Source organism: Pecten maximus, chromosome 14, assembly GCF_902652985.1.
Source record: "Pecten maximus chromosome 14, xPecMax1.1, whole genome shotgun sequence".
In the NCBI taxonomy this organism is placed as follows: domain Eukaryota; kingdom Metazoa; phylum Mollusca; class Bivalvia; order Pectinida; family Pectinidae; genus Pecten; species Pecten maximus.
In genome coordinates this window covers 9,656,284-9,678,191 of record NC_047028.1, presented here as the reverse complement: position 1 = coordinate 9,678,191, position 21,908 = coordinate 9,656,284, and the positions used below count along the sequence as shown (strand labels likewise).

Below are 21,908 nucleotides of genomic sequence, written 5' to 3'. Positions count from 1 at the left end.
ACTTGCTAACTCATGTTTTATTCAACATCACAGACTCCAGTGATGGAGAGGACTAACAGTAATTACCGATTAACTACATCTCATGTCCCCGTACAGTATGATAATTATCTCTCCATGTAATTAGAAAAGAGGACTACAAAGACATTCTGGTCAGATGACTGTCAAGATAACCAAGTGATCACTTTATAATAATTATATAAATATCAAAAATCAGAACCGAAAACCTGTTTACCAGAATACATTTTTCAGCAAAAGATAAAAATTGTTCTTTGATTTAGAATAATAAAAACCATAGAACATTCAGATTGGCTTTTCTTCTGAATACAAATGTTTTCAATTAATATGCTTCTCTTTCTCAGTGTGTGAGAACTAAAAGTTTACTGAAGAAATTACAATTATGACAAATTGTGTTGTGAATCACGCTGATGGGTGATTTCACATGAATACAGAGAGCTGAAGACATCAGAAATTACAAAGAAATCCTAAGTCTTGTATAAGGTCTTGTGTAAGGACCAATGGGAATGGCCAAACAGATTGTGTCTGTCAAGTGTTAAGATACAGGGGAGGTAATTAACTTGTCATGCAAAGCACCTAACAGATCTATGTATGCATACACTATCACATGTGGGACAAACGCTTTACCTGGTTAATTATCCTCTCTTTCCCACGAATACTCAAAATCATACAAATTTTCAATCACATGTATCTATCTCTTTTCTTGAGAATTTCATATCTATAACAATTTTGAAGAATTACCAGTTCGCTTTACGGACAAGTCAACATCTGTAGTAATTTTAGTCAAATCATAAACCAAGTTTATAGGACGGTTAGGTTTGATATGGAATTGTAGTGAAGCTGACTACACTATGAAGGCTGTGATATAGGCAGTGATATAGGCAGTGAAGTGTTTCTACATGCTGTAACAGCCTCTCACAGCAAATGCTGGTAGAATGGAATGTCTAATTTCAACAGATTTAACCACAGGAGCTCGACATGTCCTACACACTACCAGACCTGGAAAGTGTACAAGTGTTTGACTCATACAATCAAATAACCATTTCTCATTTACTGTTACATCAATACATGAGGCTGTTTTAATGTTCAACAGATTTAAAGTCTTGCCTGCCGCTGAAGGCTTGGTATTGGATAAATAGTTGGATGTTCTTATTTATATACAGATACATCCATACTTTCCACAGATCTGACTCACACATATATATAGGAAAAGGAATTATTCTTAAAAGTGTGGTTTAAGTATCAGAAACGACAATGTAACTTATTCATATAGAAATACTCAACAAAAATCATATCCAATCATATGTTTTCTCTCTCAATTATAATTTCAGAATCACTTGTACTATTACGCTTGTATACGTATTAGACTGGCATCAGAGCAATAACTATTCCTTTTGTCTCAATACTTGGTTTTTTGATCAAATTGATAAATATTCATCAAATTTCACATCCTACTTCCTATAACTATTGTCCTGAGGTTTATGATTATTGGACCAGCCCAGGAACTATAAATCTATAAATATATAATATAGCATGTCTTTTTTCATGTTACAGCAACGAAAAAAACAGTGATGATAAAATACTTCCATTACCGATTAGAAAGGCATGGTCAAACAAGGGAGTCAACGGTCAACACCTTAAATCTTAGCTGTATTTCTATGTCTCAGGTAAATGTATATATAACTTATGGTCCCTCTCTGATCTCGTGACAGTATATACATTAACACAGGTGTTCACCTTGGACTGTCCACAAGTCTACAGGTGTTACCTTGATACTTTCTTATGCCGATGATTGTCATCATGTTTCTCCAAAGCCGGAAGCTATGTCTGCCTGGACATACATCTGTACATTAGTAATAAGTACAGTAGAAAGTATAAAAGATTAAAAGATCCTTTAGGGTTAGTTAACTCTATTTATAGGCCATGATAAAAAGGTATCACTGTCACTGCCACCTCCTTTCCAAATTAAGACTGAATTGTCATTTTCAGTAATGGTGACATTGAAATCTACCTTCAACCTTTTCATCTGAAAAATACATATGAGAGCAAGCACCTCCAATATTTCAGAAAGAATTGTGAGAAGTTTGAGCTTGGCTGGTTCACTTGGTGTTCCTGAGTTGACTGATGGACACATGGTTCCAAGGGAACTCAACAAATCTTCTATCAATACACCTCAACATACCAGAACAAGAGGCCCATGGGGCCTGTATCGCTCACCTGGTTGGATTTGACCAAATGTCAAAATAATGTTCATGTTCAATTTATTCATACACATACTCTCTAAGGGACTGAAAGACCCTATGGATTAGTTTTACAACCTAATTGTGTTTGAAGAAACTAAGTTCCTTAGGGTGGGGAAAGACCCTTGGGCCTCTTAGACTCCGCCCCTCAGGCCCCTGGGTGTTCAGAGTAAAATTTATACAAACTCTGTTCCCCTCCCCCCAAGGATGTTCCTGACCAAATATGGTTCTAATTCATTCATAACTTTATGACTTGTAGCAATTTAAAGACTAATCTCTATTCCCCTATTTGGCCCCGCCCCTCAGGCCCCTGGGGGTTCAGAGTAAAAATTTATACAAACTCTGTTCCCCCTTCTCCCAAGGATGTTCCTGTTCAAATTCATCCATAACTTTATGACTAGTAGCGATTTAAATGATTAACCCTATTTCCTCTATTTGGCCCCGCCCCTCAGGCCCCTGGAGATTCAGAGTAAAAATTTATACAAACTCTGTTCCCCTTCTCCCAATGATGTTCCTGATCAAATTTGGTTCAAATTCATTCATAACTTTATGACTAGTAGCGATTTAAAGGATTAACCATATTTCCCCTATTTGGCCCCGCCCCTCAGGCCCCTGAGGGTTCAGAGTAAAAATTCATACAAACTCGGTTCCCCTTCCCCCAAGGATGTTCCTGACCAAATCTAATTAAAATCCATGAAAAATTTTATGACCAGTAGCGATTTAAAGACTAATCATGGATCAAATCCTTTTATTCCTGCAGAAGAAGAAGGATTTTAAAGAATATGCAATATTCCCCTATTGGGCCCCACCCCCCAGGCCCCTGGGGGGGGCCAGACCCACCGTTTATACAAAATTGGTTCCCCTTCACCCAAGGATGTTTCAGACCAAATATGGATCAAATCCCTTTATTCCTACAGAAGTAGAAGGATTTTAAAGAATTTGCTATATTTCCCCTATTGGGCCCCACCCCTAAGGCCCCTGGAAGGCCGACCCACCGTTTATACAAAATTGGTTCCCCTTCACCCAAGGATGCTTCAGACCAAACATGGATCAAATCCCTTTATTCCTACAGAAGTAGAAGGATTTTAAAGAATTTGCTATATTTCCCCTATTGGGCCCCACCCCTAAGGCCCCTGGGAGGCCGACCCACCGTTTATACAAAATTGGTTCCCCTTCACCCAAGGATGCTTCAGACCAAACATGGATCAAATCCCTTTATTCCTGCAGAAGAAGAAGGATTTTAAAGAATATGCTATATTCCCCTATTGGGCCCCACCCCCCAGGCCCCTGGGAGGCCAGACCCACCGTTGATATAAAATTGGTTCCCCTTCACCCAAGGATGCTTCAGACCAAACATGGATCAAATCCCTTTATTCCTGCAGAAGAAGAAGGATTTTAAAAAATATGCTATATTCCCCTATTGGGCCCCACCCCCAGGTCCCTGGAAGGCTAGACCCACCGTTTATACAAAATTGGTCCCCCTTCACCCAAGGATGCTTCAGACCAAACATGGATCAAATCCTTTTATTCCTGCAGAAGAAGAAGGATTTTAAAGAATATGCAATATTCCCCTATTGGGCCCCACCCCCCAGGCCCCTGGGGGGACCAGACCCACCGTTTATACAAAATTGGTTCCCCTTCACCCAAGGATGTTTCAGACCAAATATGGATCAAATCCCTTTATTCCTACAGAAGTAGAAGGATTTTAAAGAATTTGCTATATTTCCCCTATTGGGTCCCGCCCCTGGGAGGCCAGACCCACCGTTTATACAAAATTGGTTCCCCTTCACCCAAGGATGCTTCAGACCAAATATGAATCAAATCCCTTCATTTCTACAGAAGAAGGATTTTAAAGAATTTGCTATATTTCCCCTATTGGGCCCCACCCCTACGGCCCCTGGGGGGCCAGACCCACCGTTTATACAAAATTGGTTCCCCTTCAACCAAGGATGCTTCAAACCAAATATGAATCAAATCCCTTCATTTCTACAGAAGAAGAAGGATTTTAAAGAATTTGCTATATTTCCCCTATTGGGCCCCGCTCCTAAGACCCCTGGGGGGCCAGACCCACCATTTATACAAAATTGGTTCCCCTTCACCCAAGGATGTTTCAGACCAAATATGGATCAAATCCCTTTATTCCTACAGAAGAAGAAGGATTTCAAAGAATTTGCTATATTTCCCCTATTGGGCCCCGCCCCTCAGGCCTCTAGGAGGCCAGACCCACCGTTTATACAAAATTGGTTCCCCTTCACCCAAGGATGCTTCAGACCAAACATGGATCAAATCCCTTTATTCCTGCAGAAGAAGAAGGATTTTAAAGAATAAACAATATTCCCCTATTGGGCCCCACCCCCCCAGGCCCCTGGGGGGGCCAGACCCACCGTTTATACAAAATTGGTTCCCCTTCACCCAAGGATGCTTCAAACCAAATATGAATAAAATCCCTTCATTTCTACAGAAGAAGGATTTTAAAGAATTTGCTATATTTCTCCTATCGGGCCCCGCCCCTAAGGCCCCTGGGGGGCCAGACCCACTGTTTATACAAAATTGGTTCCCCTTCACCTAAGGAGGCTTCAGACCAAATATGAATAAAATCCCTTCATTTCTACAGAAGAAGAAGGATTTTGAAGAATTTGCTATATTTCCCCTATTGGGCCCCACCCCTAAGACCCCTGGGGGGCCAGACCCACCGTTTATACAAAATTGGTTCCCCTTCACCCAAGGAGGCTTCAGACCAAATATGAATCAAATCCCTTCATTTCTACAGAAGAAGAAGGATTTTAAAGAATTTGCTATATTTCCCCTATTGGGCCCCGCCCCTAAGGCCCCTGGGGGGCCAGACCCACCGTTTATACAAAATTGGTTCCCCTTCACCCAAGGATGCTTCAGACCAAATATTAATCAAATCCCTTCATTTCTACAGAAGAAGAAGGATTTTAAAGAATTTGCTATATTTCCCCTATTGGGCCCCGCCCCTAAGACCCCTGGGGGGCCAGACCCACCGTTTATACAAAATTGGTTCCCCTTCACCCAAGGATGCTTCAGACCAAATATGAATCAAATCCCTTCATTTCTACAGAAGAAGAAGGATTTTAAAGAATTTGCTATATTTCCCCTATTGGGCCCCGCCCCTAAGACCCCTGGGGGGCCAGACCAACCGTTTATACAAAATTGGTTCCCCTTCACCCAAGGAGGCTTCAGACCAAATATGAATCAAATCCCTTCATTTCTACAGAAGAAGAAGGATTTTAAAGAATTTGCTATATTTCCCCTATTGGGCCCCGCCCCTAAGGCCCCTGGGGGGCCAGACCCACCGTTTATACAAAATTGGTTCCCCTTCACCCCAGGATGCTTCAGACCAAATATGAATCAAATCCCTTCATTTCTACAGAAGAAGAAGGATTTTAAAGAATTTGCTATATTTCCCCTATTGGGCCCCGCCCCTAAGGCCCCTGGGGGGCCAGACCCACCGTTTATACAAAATTGGTTCCCCTTCACCCAAGGATGCTTCAGACCAAATTTGGTCAAAATCCACTGAGTAGTTTAGGACTAGTAGCGATTTAAAGGAAAAGTTGACGGACGGACGACGGACGACGGACGCCGGACGACGGACGGACGCCGGACGACGGACGACGGACGCTGCGCCATGCCATAAGCTCACCGGCCCTTCGGGCCAGGTGAGCTAATAAAAATCACACACAAGCACTCCTCATAAGACAGCAGAGTGTGAAATTTTAGTTTGTTTGTCCACTTAAAATTGCATTATTGTTGGGATATGATGATGTGGATGTGCAGAATGACGATGACTGGATCACCATCAGCTTTGGTTGTGTCAGTCTCCGACCTAGATTGGTCAGCGTGACTTGCCAACAGGACTATGTGAAAATCACTGTTGGGGTCTTCTGTATATTTTTTTCTTTTTTTTTCTTGTTCACTTTAAACTACTGACATACATTATCACCTTCATATGTAACTTACTATTTCCATGAGTTTGTCGAGAACACCAATCTCCTCCGGAAGCGAGACCAGCTTGTTGTGACTAGCAATCAGGACTTCCAGTTGGTGTAAATGGGAGATGAATGCTGGGATCACGGAAAGCTGGTTCCGACTGGAAAATATAACATACGAATAAAATGTTTAGAGTATATTCATTAAAAAAATCTGGAAATGAATATAACCTACCTGGTACTTCAAAATATTTTTCTTTATAAGAATGAAGTTAAAACATTTGGTTTGGGAAAGAAAAATATCTCAAAATCTTCTTCAGTTTCCTGAAAGTCAATTTTTTATTTGCAGGATTCCTGAAAAATCTACCTCAACATTATTCTCCCAACAAAAGAACAACAAAAGGTACTCTATATAGCTCAGTTGTGTCACGAATTTATAGAAATAGATAGGGAAACTAGGGAAAGGTATTACCTAAATCACATTGAGAATGGAATCTCCCTTCCCTCAAGAAAAAAAAACTTTTCAAACTGATTTTTATGTTCTATTTTTTTCTCTCCTTTCAATCAGTGCTATTTCACTATGGAGAGTGAGATTCCTCACCCATTCACCTCCATTATAGGAGCTCCTTACAATACAGCCTTGATTCAGTACTGTCTGTGTCTATCAGTATGGCCTAATGAACTCCAAACATCACATAAACAAATCTCATCTCTGATAGTCCCCCTGACTTTCTCTAAAACAAGGCCTGCATTCTTGTTTATTTCTAATTCTCAAAGTGCACTACATTAATTCAAATGATAATTACTGTATTAAAACAGAGAAATCTTCATTTTGCCCTTAATGACTCTCTGATAACCATCTCAAACCCAGACTAAGTGCTAAGTACTTCCCACTCTGATGATCCCAAATCAAGGTTATCTTCAGCTTGTTAAGATTTTAAACCTTCCCCTTCCAGGTTCCTTATATTACAGGCTAGTACAGAAAGGATATAATTTCAAACAAAGCACCACAATGTTTGAACATTTGTTTTATAACGACATTTGATTACCGGTATATACTTTTGGAACTAGCTGGTTGTTCTATAGTGAGCAGTCTATTTTATATATATGTACCATTTTTGTAATATTAATTGAAATTTCTTCTTTAAACACATCCTCTTCAAAGAATTACATATAAATTTACCAATCATTTGTTGAAATATATAGGTTACAATTGTGAAACATTTTGGTGATGATAGGTAATGCATCACAATGCATATTGTAAGATACTTTAGTAATATTATATTGGTATATATATGACAGGGTTGACTGTACTTTAGTAATATTATATTGGCATATGACAGGGTTGACTGTACTTAAGTAATATTGTATTGGTATATGACAGGGTTAAACGTTGACACTTGCAACTAATTTAGATTTTTTTTTTAAAACATTTAAGGACAGCCTCATTTGTGTGTTTTGGGAGTCTGCAGTATTTTAGAGTTTTTTCTCCTTCTGACAGCATGGAACTGATGTTGGATTTATACTGATCATACATCACAGAAGCATACTGCCTGAGACACCCAGGACTGGCCACACACCCCACCGGGCCAAACAGTCGTCCCACTCCCAATAGACACCCAGGACTGGCTACGCACCCCACCGGGCCAAACAGTTGTCCCACTCCCAATAGACACCCAGGACTGGCCACGCACCCCACCGGGCCAAACAGTTGTCCCACTCCCAATAGACACCCAGGACTGGCCACACATCCCACCGGGCCAAACAGTTGTCCCACTCCCAATAGACACCCAGGACTGGCCAGCACCCCACCGGGCCAAACAGTCGTCCCACTCCCAATAGACACCCAGGACTGGCCACACACCCCACCGGGCCAAACAGTCGTCCCACTCCCAATAGACACCCAGGACTGGCCACGCACCCCACCGGGCCAAACAGTCATCCCACTCCCAATAGACACCCAGGACTGGCCACGCACCCCACTGGGCCAAACAGTCGTACCACTCCCAAAAGACATCCAGGACTGGCCACACATCCCACCGGGCCAAACAGTCGTCCCACTCCCAATAGACACCCAGGACTGGCCACGCACCCCACCGGGCCAAACAGTCGTCCCACTCCCAATAGACACCCAGGACTGGCCACACATCCCACCGGGCCAAACAGTCGTCCCACTCCCAATAGACACCCAGGACTGGCCACGCACCCCACCGGGCCAAACAGTCGTCCCACTCCCATTATGCTGAGTATTTAGCAAGACAAGGAACTACATACACTAACTCTGGTATGTCTCAGCCAGGGGGACATAACCCAAAGTCTTTCTCACAGGGGCAAATGCTCAACTAAGGATCAAAAGGGAGGCAGTGTCAAGGGAGACATTAGGAAGGAAAAAGTTGCTTAGAAAGGAGAAAAGATACCAAATGTAGGCACCTCTTACAATCATGCAATAGGAACAGTAGGTGGTACCTACAGGAAAGTGCAACCAACAGAAGACTACAGCTACTGTATACAGACTTTAAATTGTGTTGTTTCAGCAGTGACTGTTATAAACCAGTTCTTACTTCTAGCTCTGCCCCCAGATATAATCCCTATGAAGCTGTTGTCAGTACACAGATAACTACCTCTATAAACAATCCCTCTGACATGCCAGTCACCTCCAACCCCTATCTCTCCCCACAGGCATTAGTCCAAAAATCCACTTAATTCACTAAAAAAAAAAAATGTAACACTATTTCTTACTCAAAGCTTGGATCAACACTTAGAAAACCTCATTCCAAGGTCACCTAAGAAGGAACAAAGCTTGTTAAAATAAATATCACTTGAATATTTAATTGCATTTTAATCCCAAATAAGTTGGGAAAGGATGTGAACAAATGCTTTGTATGTAAAGTTGTGATAGCATTGAACTGAAATGTCCATGTTCATATATGTCTATATATCAGGATGAATCAATCATAAGAAGCAAAATTCAATTTTATAAGTTCAAGATTCTGAGAAAGATTTGGGACTATTTTCTGGCAACATTAAATATTCCAATTAACAAAACTAGTGTGTGAATCCTATTGAGGCCATGATAAATTTGATGTCAATGGTGTATACCATTACTATATATCAAAATGTCAGGGCAGTACAAACCTACCACCCATTATACTGCTGGGCTGTACCAAATCTGGAATTCAGTCTAATGAAAAATTGGAGCTACACAGGCCTATGAGGGTGAAATATTCTTGGTTTGCAGAATTCTAATCAATACTGGTCCAGCAAGTACATTTAAAAGTACTTTAACTTCTGACGGCTTGTTAAGTTCTGTATCATTAGCTGTTGCCATGACACACTGGTCTATAGTTAATTATAATCCACACCAGTAATAAATATAACTTGATTGATCCATTGGCATTACTTATCATACACCCAACTCTGTTGCCTTGGATAAATAATCATTTGGATGATGATCATATCTGATCATAAAAAGTTGTATTTCCTTATGTGATATGAAGTCAGACATGAATGTTTATATGCCTTGTGGTTTCCTGTAACTATACACAAGGTCACATTTTGAATGTGACTTAAACCAGATTTTACTTAGATTTGCATGACAGGTGTTGTTGATGAAGCAGATATTTGTATGACAGGTGTTGATGATGAAGCAGAGATTTGTACGACAGGTGTTGTTGATGAAGCAGAGATTTGTATGACAGGTGTTGATGATGAAGCAGAGATTTGTACGACAGGTGTTCTTGATGAAGCTTTACTTAGGTTTGTACGACAGGTGTTGATGATGAAGCAGAGATTTGTACGACAGGTGTTGATGATGAAGCAGAGATTTGTACGACAGGTGTTGTTGATGAAGCAGAGATTTTTATGACAGGTGCTATTGATGAAGCAGAGATTTGTACGACAGGTGTTGTTGATGAAGCTTTACTTAGATTTGTACAACAGGTGTTGTTGATGAAGCAGAGATTTGTACGACAGGTGTTGATGATGAAGCAGAGATTTGTACGACAGGTGTCGTTGATGAAGCTTTACTTAGATTTGTACGACAGGTGTTGTTGATGAAGCAGAGATTTGTACGACAGGGGTTGATGATTAAGCAGAGATTTGTACGACAGGTGTTGTTGATGAAGCAGAGATTTGTACTACAGGTGTTGATGATGAAGCAGAGATTTGTACGGCAGATGTTGTTGATGAAGCAGATATTTGTACGGCAGGTGTTGTTGATGAAACAAAGATTTGTACGACAGGTGTTGTTGATGAAACAATGATTTGTACGACAGGTGTTGTTGATGAAGCAGAGATTTGTACAGCATGTGTTGTTGATGAAGCAGAGATTTTTATGATAGGTGTTGTTGATGTAGCAGAGATTTGTACGACAGGTGTTGTTGATGAAGCAAATATTTGTACGACAGGTGTTGTTGATGAAGCAGAGATTTGTACAACAGGTGTTGTTGATGAAGCAGAGATTTTTATGATAGGTGTTGTTGATGAAGCAGAGATTTGTACGACAGGTGTTGTTGATGAAGCAGAGATTTGTACGACAGGTGTTGATGATGAAGCAGAGATTTGTATGACAGGTGTTGATGATGAAGCAGAGATTTGTATGACAGGCGTTGTTGATGAAGCAGAGATTTGTACGACAGGTGTTGATGATCATGATGAAACAAAGATTTGTACGACAGGTGTTGATGATGAAGCAGAGGACGCTTACCCTTCCAGAACACCTGGTCTGATTTGCTGTGTAATTTTTACTATGGTTTTTCCTCATTTTATTGATTTAGGTGAGAATTAATAGTTTCCTTATGTCTGCATTTTCTATTGTTTTTTTTAGAATTTCTTCAAATCTCATTAACACTCCAGATCATCCCAATTTACAGAGCTAGGTGTTCAATATAACCCTAATGCCTCTAGTCTGCTGGCCAGTCCATTCATCATAAATTAAAGATCTGATGCATGACTGGTGTTTCTCTGGTAGCTGGGACCACAGACTGTCCAGTGTTTGTGTTGTGGTTGTAACTGTATAGGCAAAACAATTATTGTTAACCTAATTGTTCTAAATAGCATGTGATGGACCCTTCCCTTATGTACATGTGGTCAGTGTGGAAGCCAACAGCTGCTACACGTATAATCTGCCACAAAATTATCCCACTTAATCATAAAGTGATAAACCCAGTAAACAAACAAATATTATAATTGGCACAAAACCTATAACACAAACATATATGTACATACTACCTAGCTAGAAGTCCTGTATCATCTGCCACATTAGTCTGATCTATAATTCATTCCTATCAGAAACTGGAGAAGGGCACTTGCATTATTGAACATCTAGCTATGTGGGCATCTAATGAGAAGTGTTATTTGGAACTTAATCATCCAACATTCATTTATATGCATTTACAAACAACCATTTTCAATATCTTATTACTCCAAACTCCAAAGGTGTCATATAGAGGGGCTGAGATAGTACAGCTAGTGGGTCTTATTACTTCAAACACCTAGGGTATCATATAGAGGGTGAGATAGTACAGCTAGTGTGTCTTATTACTTCAAACACCCAGGGTATCATATAGAGGGTGAGATAGTACAGCTAGTGTGTCTTATTACTTCAAACACCTAGGGTATCATATAGAGGGGCTGAGATAGTACAGCTAGTGGGTCTTATTACTTCAAACACCCAGTGTATCATATAGAGGGTGAGATAGTACAGCTAGTGTGTCTTATTACTTCAAACACCCAGGGTATCATATAGAGGGCTGAGATAGTACAGCTAGTGGGTCTTATTACTTCAAACACCCAGGATATCATATAGAGGGCTGAGATAGTACAACTAGTGGGTCTTATTACTTCAAACACCCAGGGTATCATATAGAGGGCTGAGATAGTACAGCTAGTGGGTCTTATTACTTCAAACACCCAGGGTATCATATAGAGGGTGAGATAGTACAGCTAGTGTGTCTTATTACTTCAAACACCTAGGGTATCATATAGAGGGTGAGATAGTACAGCTAGTGGGTCTTATTACTTCAAACACCCAGGGTGTCATATAGAGGGGCTGAGATAGTACAGCTAGTGGGTCTTATTACTTCAAACACCTAGGGTGTGATATAGAGGTGTGGGATAGTACAGCTAGTGTGTCTTATTACTTCAAACACCCAGGGTATCATATAGAGGGGCTGAGATAGTACAGCTAGTGTGTCTTATTACTTCAAACACCTAGGGTATCATATAGAGGGTGGGATAGTACAGCTAGTGGGTCTTATTACTTCAAACACCTAGGGTATCATATAGAGGGTGAGATAGTACAGCTAGTGGGTCTTATTACTTCAAACACCTAGGGTATTATATAGAGGGGCTGAGATAGTACAGCTAGTGTGTCTTATTACTTCAAACACCCAGGGTATTATATAGAGGGTGAGATAGTACAGCTAGTGTGTCTTATTACTTCAAACACCCAGGATATCATATAGAGGGCTGAGATAGTACAGCTAGTGGGTCTTATTACTTCAAACACCCAGGGTATCATATAGAGGGTGAGATAGTACAGCTAGTGGGTCTTATTACTTCAAACACCCAGGGTATCATATAGAGGGTGAGATAGTACAGCTAGTGTGTCTTATTACTTCAAACACCCAGGGTATCATATAGAGGGTGAGATAGTACAGCTAGTGGGTCTTATTACTTCAAACACCCAGGGTATCATATAGAGGGTGAGATAGTACAGCTAGTGTGTCTTATTACTTCAAACACCCAGGATATCATATAGAGGGCTGGGATAGTACAGCTAGTGGGTCTTATTACTTCAAACACCCAGGGTATCATATAGAGGGTGAGATAGTACAGCTAGTGTGTCTTATTACTTCAAACACCCAGGATATCATATAGAGGGCTGAGATAGTACAGCTAGTGTGTCTTATTACTTCAAACACCCAGGGTATCATATAGAGGGGCTGAGATAGTACAGCTAGTGTGTCTTATTACTTCAAACACCCAGGGTATCATATAGAGGGCTGAGATAGTACAGCTAGTGGGTCTTATTACTTCAAACACCCAGGGTATCATATAGAGGGGCTGGGATTGTACAGCTAGTGGGTCTTATTACTTCAAACACCCAGGGTATTATATAGAGGGTGAGATAGTACAGCTAGTGTGTCTTATTACTTCAAACACCTAGGGTATTATATAGAGGGTGAGATAGTACAGCTAGTGGGTCTTATTACTTCAAACACCCAGGATATCATATAGAGGGTGAGATAGTACAGCTAGTGGGTCTTATTACTTCAAACACCTAGGGTATCATATAGAGGGCTGGGATAGTACAGCTAGTGGGTCTTATTACTTCAAACACCCAGGATATCATATAGAGGGCTGAGATAGTACAGCTAGTGTGTCTTATTACTTCAAACACCCAGGATATCATATAGAGGGCTGAGATAGTACAGCTAGTGTGTCTTATTACTTCAAACACCCAGGATATCATATAGAGGGCTGGGATAGTACAGCTAGTGTGTCTTATTACTTCAAACACCCAGGGTATTATATAGAGGGGCTGAGATAGTACAGCTAGTGTGTCTTATTACTTCAAACACCCAGGGTATCATATAGAGGGTGAGATAGTACAGCTAGTGGGTCTTATTACTTCAAACACCCAGGGTATCATATAGAGGGCTGGGATAGTACAGCTAGTGTGTCTTATTACTTCAAACACCCAGGATATCATATAGAGGGCTGGGATAGTACAGCTAGTGTGTCTTATTACTTCAAACACCTAGGGTATCATATAGAGGGGCTGAGATAGTACAGCTAGTGGGTCTTATTACTTCAAACACCCAGGGTATCATATAGAGGGGCTGAGATAGTACAGCTAGTGTGTCTTATTACTTCAAACACCCGGGGTATCATATAGAGGGTGAGATAGTACAGCTAGTGTGTCTTATTACTTCAAACACCCAGGGTATCATATAGAGGGTGAGATAGTACAGCTAGTGGGTCTAATTACTTCAAACACCCAGGGTATCATATAGAGGGGCTGAGATAGTACAGCTAGTGGGTCTTATTACTTCAAACACCTAGGGTATCATATAGAGGGCTGAGATAGTACAGCTAGTGTGTCTTATTACTTCAAACACCCAGGGTATTATATAGAGGGTGAGATAGTACAGCTAGTGGGTCTTATTACTTCAAACACCCAGGGTATCATATAGAGGGTGAGATAGTACAGCTAGTGGGTCTTATTACTTCAAACACCTAGGGTATCATATAGAGGGCTGAGATAGTACAGCTAGTGGGTCTTATTACTTCAAACACCCAGGGTATCATATAGAGGGCTGAGATAGTACAGCTAGTGGGTCTTATTACTTCAAACACCCAGGGTATCATATAGAGGGGCTGAGATAGTACAGCTAGTCCCAAACAAAAATACTTGCTTGCCGCAAGCTTGCGACGAGCTTGCCGCAAGCTTATTTTACTCTCTGCAAGCTATATGCAAGCTAGTAGGAAGCTTGCGCAAGCTCGCAGGGAATTTGGTTCATATAGCAAGCTATCTATAAGCTTGCAAAATTAAGATCGCAAGCTTGCGAGTCTTTCTGCAAGCTTGCGGGTCTTTTTGCAAGCTTGCGGAGTCTTTCTGCAAGCTTGCGGCCTTTCTGCAAGCTTGCGGGGTCTTTCTGCAAGCTTGCGGGGTCTTTCTGCAAGCTTGCGGGGTCTTTCTGCAAGCTTGCGAGTATTTCTGTTAGCTTGCGTGTCTTTCTGCAAGCTTGCGGGTATTTCTGCAAGCTTGCGAGTATTTCTGTTAGCTTGCGAGTCTTTCTGCAAGCTTGCGGGTTTTCTGCAAGCTTGCCAAGACTATGAATTCATATAAATCACCACAATATCATAATTAAGGCTTGCAAATAAAAATAACCATATATATATATATAACAATATATTATAAATATCTGTATATAAATATAATCTAAAATTGTCTTCCTTCGTCATTTGTGTTACTATGTTATATATATAAATATAACCTATGTATATAACTATATATCATATACATATATATTGCGATGTTATTTTGTTAAACCTTTTAGTTATATTATTTATCTATTCATTTTTCTTTTGGCATCTGTACACCACCCCAAGATGTTTTGCTATTAATTATAATAAGCCCTCCACGAATTATTTATCAGCTGAGGGGTATTGTTTTCACAACAAAACAATATTTGTGTAACGTACTGTTCCATGTTCTATGTCTATATGTGATTGTTTGTAATATGTAATGTAATTGATAAAGGGGCAGATTGCCTCGAAAATTCAATAATTAACTAGTTTGTATACTGTCGTTATTACTTCATTACAATTATATATATATATATCTAACAAATATTATTCACTAGCTTGGCTAGCAGACTCTTGGTTTTGTAAATGCTTATATAGCAAAATGGACCAGACCAACATATCTATTATTGTAGAGATATAAAACAAGAGGCCCCTGGGCCTTATACATATAACGTACATCTGACTCTAATGACCTTTATACTATTTATTGTAGTACAAATACTCTGTACCCAGTATATATAGTGCACTGTTGGCCATGGCAGCTATTCTTGATTTTAGACTTACCTGAAAAATAACAACACTTGATCAGGACCATTCCCGGATCATTTCAGTTAAGTTATTGGTGAAACTTGAGAAGATGTTTAAAATAGGTGTTGTTCTGGGAAACCATGATTGCGCAATCATGTTATAAAATGGCTGCCATATTATGTTATATTCAGAGTTTTTATGAGGCTGAAAAATAACACTTTGTTGGCTCCCCTCCCTTAACATCCTCACCGATTTCCAGCTCAATGTCACAAGTGGAAGTGGAGAAGAAGTTTAAATTGTGTTCTCCAAGATGGCGGTCATCTTGGATTTCAGACCGATCCAATAAATAACCCCACTTGGTCAGGACTATCTCAGGATCATTCCAGGCAAGTGCCAGCTCAATCGATTACACCAGTGGAACTTGAGAAGAAGTTTGAAATGTGAAAAGCGTATGCACAACGGACGACGGACAAAGCATAATGACTATAGGTCATCCTGACCCTTTGAGTCAGATGACCTAATAAATACATATATACAAATTAGAAAAGATGCAATTTAATAAATTTATTGTATTTTTTTTTATATTTATGATATAAACTTTTTATAAATACATGCACAACTAGAAAGAAGATGAATACATACATGCTATATATATGAAGACTGACAAGTATAGAAACTATATATAGAACACAAGTTAATTTAATCTATTAAGAAACCGAAGATTCAATTATTATCTGAAAAGAATTTGTCAAATAATCAATCTTCACATTTTTCTGAAGAAAAAGCAGACTTCAGTATTATATATATATTTACATATGAAACCTAGCTGATACACAGTCAAAATTACAAAATCAGTCATATATGTGAACAAACTGTTTTTTAATTTAATCCTAAAGGGAAAAAATTACCAAGTGATCTAGTTTTCCCATTAATTAATCTGCTTCTTTTCTGTTTGGTCGTACACATACAAATACCCTTCGATCTTGGCGATAAAAGTCAACAAATGCACAAAGGTCTAATATATCCGTAACAGGAATTGCTACATAGTTATCAGTCAACACACCACTCATAATGTTATCAAGTTTTGGTGTGACAACATCACCAGGGTGGCACAGGATGTTTTTTGCTACTGATATTTTCCTAACAACAGCTATAAATTGTGCACATTTACAAGAACTTGCGCTACAAGTACAAACTGGGAAGCATTTTACATAAAACACTATTTGTCCAATAAATGTGTGACTTCCCATTTTAAACTGCACAGTGTATGAATTTCTTGATGTAACTTTATAAGTACTGCTATGGAACATCAATCCTTTTATCAAAATCCTGTAAAACACAAAGCACTTTGCTGGAGCACTTTTCAAAAATTGAGCAATTGCAATGTAATGATTTGGTTGAATATTTCTGGAATGTGTAGCTCCTATTAAGTGCACACCCTCACATATGGTTTCAGTAATTTTGTGTCGATCACCTGTACTAGAAAGTTTAAAATAAAGTTCTGACACTACACCTTCAGCTTTCATATTTTGTTCTAGGATTGGTAACTTCATAAGGGTTGACACTGCATTGGCTATTTGAACAGCTGGAGACTGTGTTCCATGAAAGAGTTTCAGCAATTTACCATTCATGCTTTCAAACGAAAAGCATGAATATACCATTGTCTCACAACCTCATGTAAATGCAACAATTGATGTAAGTTTGCCGACATATTATTTACACCATAAAGTGTGGAAAAAAGACAACAGAATTTTTTTAAGTAGTTCTTCACAGTGCACCATCTCCTCTGATGAAATGGAATCCAAGTTCATCAAGAAGATTGCATCTACAAATAACAGATAGTGTTCAAAAAAATCTTTCTTCAGTACACCAAAGAGAACTGGCACTGAATAATAAAAGAGCCATGAACGACACTCAGAGGCTTTCCAGTATTGTGAATGTTCCTTTATACTCCTTGGGTGGCGTTTGATGAAATAGGGTGGTTTGATACAAACTAGTCTTTTGTCTGCTATGTCCACAAAACCCGAGACTGAATAGGCTTCATTAGAAAATTTAGGATCAAACCAAAGTTTTAAAAGCCTTCGAACAATACCTAGCAAAACTGTATGCATGTAATCTATGGCAGTTCCTCGTATTATGTCTGCAGAAATATTCACCCACCAAGATGGTCCCTTTACACCAAACACTGTTGTTGCTGACGCAAAGGCATTTTCACCGTGTTGAATAAACTCTTCATGGGTTCTTTTTGGACCATTAACTAAATGTGCTTGAAAAGGAAATGTACGAGTGTGACCCTTGCCAGTTTTTACAACAAGTCCTTCTTGTTTGCATCTAGGACACCCAAATTTGCCATTGAACTGAGACATGTTCATCATTAAGCATTTTGCTGGCAAATCACATGTACCACACAACAAAATACCCCGAACAGTAAAACATTCTGCACAGTGTCCACAGTCAACCATGATGCCCCCATCACGCACTTGCTTTAAACTTTCATAGAAGGGTTTCAGAAAAACTGACATAGACGGCTTTGACTTACCATACCACAAACCGGCAAACAACATGTTTTCTGGTTTCATTCTGTCTTGGTATGGTAGTTCATTGATAGACAGGAATAATGGCCAAAGACCAACTTTGGATGATTTAAATAAAGGCACACCATCTGTGTACCACATAAATGACAGATTATTTGGGTTGTTAAGAAAACCATTTTCCTTTGAGAACTCTTTATATAAATCACCATCATAGATATCCTCTATATTGTTTTCTTTTTTCTTTGACCGAGTATGTCTATGACTTAAATCTTGGTGAAAAGTTTTTCTTTCAAAAAGTTTTTGTATCTGCTGCGCAAGGGGAATCTCGACAAAGTAAGATACATTTTTACTCTCCTTTACATTAGATTCACAGTTAGGACACACATTGTTTTCTTTCGTAAGTAAACATTCACAAACTGTGCAGTATGTGTGAAATACCAGCGGTGATTTCAATTTAGAGAAATATGCTCTAAACTTGTACAGTGATGAGTAAATGATATTTGTTGTTAAACAATGAACAGCTATTAATGACAATAAATCTGACAGACATTCACCAGTAAGATTGTGTCGCAAAGCAAATGTCAGAATCAAAAGAGCACTCTGGGCTACTGTAGTTGATGATCCCTCATAAATAGGTTTACAACCATCATCTTCTGAGTCACACGAAAACTCTTCATTCTGAAATTCTTCATGTTCACATTCAAACCATTCAGAATTGCTTTCTTCACAGTCAAAACAGTTTTCTTGGTCACTTTCATTATCTATGAAATTTTCTTGGTCACTTTCAAAATCTGTAGTAGCTGCAGAGTTTTCCACATCTTCAACTAAAATACCATCGTTTTCTAGATCTGCCACCAATACATGCGAGTGTTTGGATGGGTTCCTACAAAGGAAATGGAATAAAGTGATGAATAGAGTACATACATGTGTTAACGCTCATTATGTGTGTTAAAAATAACACACCAAAATGTAGATGTTCCATTACATCTCCTCAATAGATTATGTGTGTTGTACTTTAATAATTGTTGTGTATTCAACTATTCATCATATTTGGACCTGCACAAATTTTCATCCTATACAAACACATATATATAGAATATACCAATTAATGTTGTTATATTAAGCAATTGCAATATCATGGCCAATTCTTTATAGAAATATTAACTTTATCTGACATGGAACCTAATGCTGATTTTGATCACATAAGTAATGGATAACATTGAACAATATCTGGAGGCAAACAAATTATCTTATAATTCATCAAACTTTTATAGAAGTATGAAAAAGTTATGAAATAAGATAAGACAAATAATTGACATAATAACTAGCTGTAGCTAGTTGATCACCATGAAAAGTATGCATCATGTAAACTGCAATATATTATGAAAAATTGGATCTAAAAATTAATATGATATATAATCAAAGTCTTACAATCCATCAGGATTTCCTGCTAATTCATCTTGCTGAATATTCTCCTGATGATCGAAATCTGCAATCACACCTTTTCTCTTTAAACGCCATTTTGTAGTTTTAGGTGCACTTTCAAAGGGGTCATCATCCTTAAATCGGCAATTGTAATTAACTTTCGAAGTGGATGGTGAGTCAAATCTAAAAAAAATGAATGAAATTTAATTTAATGCCATTAAGATGTAAAGTAATGTAGTGTAAATGCATGCTTTATGAGTATATCGGTATACCTTCACATTTGAATACCAAGTACTGATGTTACTTAAATTGTACATTGGGGTGATATTGATGGCCAAATTAATTCAAAGTACACGTATTAACAATGCTGTTGATTTGTTGAAAATGAGTGTCGAATTCTGATCAAATTTTGGGCCCCAAATCGGGATTTAAAATGTTTTGCATTCAAAAAGATTGAATTCTTACGTCTGCATATTATCGCCGCAGCTATCAAGTGTGGACTCGTCATGCGGTTCATCTTCAGGTTGTAAACGAATTTTCTTTTTCAATCGCCATTTCGTTGATTTCGACACACTTGCCACTTGATCATCATCTTTTAAGCGGTTGCTATACATGACGAAATCAGAGAAACAGAAACCCCGATCTCCTGTCGCATTAGGTCTAACGTTAGGCCTCGTTGTTTTCTTTGTATGATCGTGGTCCTTACAATGATTGGTTGGAAACGTTGGTCGATAATAGAAGTTATAAACGCACCAACAGTTCAAGTGTATTTTCTGTCAGTTGATCATAATATTTGGAAAACATCGATGCCGTCGTATCAATTGTGCGAGGCCTATCACACCATAAACCGGAACTGACGACTGGCGCGCCCTCGGGGAGCTGCTGATAACCAATGCGCAGCATCTGCAGATCAACATCCGCTCGATTCAAATTTCGGTGGACAGCACACCTCTACTGTCGCATTTTGCTCGCTCTCGAAGAATCACGAATTGAAATAATGGATCGAACGCAAAATCTCTTCTGTTGGTTTGATTGGGATGATAATACAACAAGTGTTAATAATATCAACATCATAAAGGAGCCAAGAAAAGAGATTAATCTGTATCAGAAAGGGGATGAAGTGATCGCAAAATTACCGAAATACGGACTGTGGAACGGTGTTATTGTAGAAATTGGCGGTAAGTAAACAATATGGCAATTAGTAAACTTACGTCTCCAGAATAGGATGTTAGAAAATAATTCGGCCAAATAGCGGTATCGATTTATTCGTTGAAAATTTCCATGAGTTTAGTTTAACACATCCCACAACAAATTTGCCAAAAAATGCAAGGCCCATGAATTTATATGGTGTCAGGGCCAGAGAAAGATCGGCTTATGATTCTAGCCCCTTACGCACGGCCGGGTTACATTTTATTATTAAAGGTATTCAAATCTATATATGTTTCGAGCTGTTAACCAGGTTAATTTTGTTTTCGAAATAATCAAACTTTACAAATTACGTGCCAAAAGTATTCGGTCAAGCATGCACAGGGACTATTTTTACTATATAGAAATCTGTATATTTCATGCATTTTGGCAAATTTTCAATTAATATTGATGACTTCGTTTTTCAATGTAATTTCTTGAAATTTCACGTACATGTCAAGAAATATTAGCTCATTCCTCTGATAATATTTGCATAAATTTTTATAGCTGATTTCAAGAGACATTTAAATTTGCATGTTTAAGTTTTTAAAATTAGCAATGAAATTTGTAAGTAAGAATAAAGCAGGGGAAAAGTAAGTAAAATATCAGGTAAATGAGCTTACAATTGTTACATTGAAAATGATATCATAAAAATTCACTGAAATGCATGAAATGTGAAAAAATATTATATGATGGAATATATATCCTTTGGCTTGTTAATGTAGGCTATTAATTTCGACATGCAATGAAATATTTTTTGGAAAATAACTACCAGTATCTGATTCTTACTTTCTTTAATTGTACCGATGTGGAAGTATATTGGTCTGCAATCTAGTTGGCGAGTGACCACTCAATATTACATACATATTTCTGAATTTATATATCAAAATCAGTACAATATTTCTTTTCGAAAAACAAAAAGTACTATGCATTTACCATATCTTTTTTCACAATATATTGAACAAATTTTATTGAGAAATTGTCTTTTCTTTTGTCAG

The 21,908-nt window shown here is 38.7% G+C and overlaps 1 protein-coding gene across 7 annotated transcripts in view; it reads right to left on the bottom strand.

Moving 5' to 3' along the window:
- The window catches only part of LOC117342358 (leucine-rich repeat and calponin homology domain-containing protein 2-like), a 98,313-nt gene that overhangs the window by 41,610 nt on the left and 34,795 nt on the right, over positions 1 to 21,908 (bottom strand). For all 7 annotated transcript variants that reach the window (XM_033904504.1, XM_033904502.1, XM_033904505.1 and 4 more), the window contains exon 3: positions 6,237 to 6,366. In XM_033904504.1, the coding sequence (XP_033760395.1) occupies positions 6,237 to 6,366 (130 nt within the window). The remainder of the gene's footprint in view (positions 1 to 6,236; positions 6,367 to 21,908) is intronic.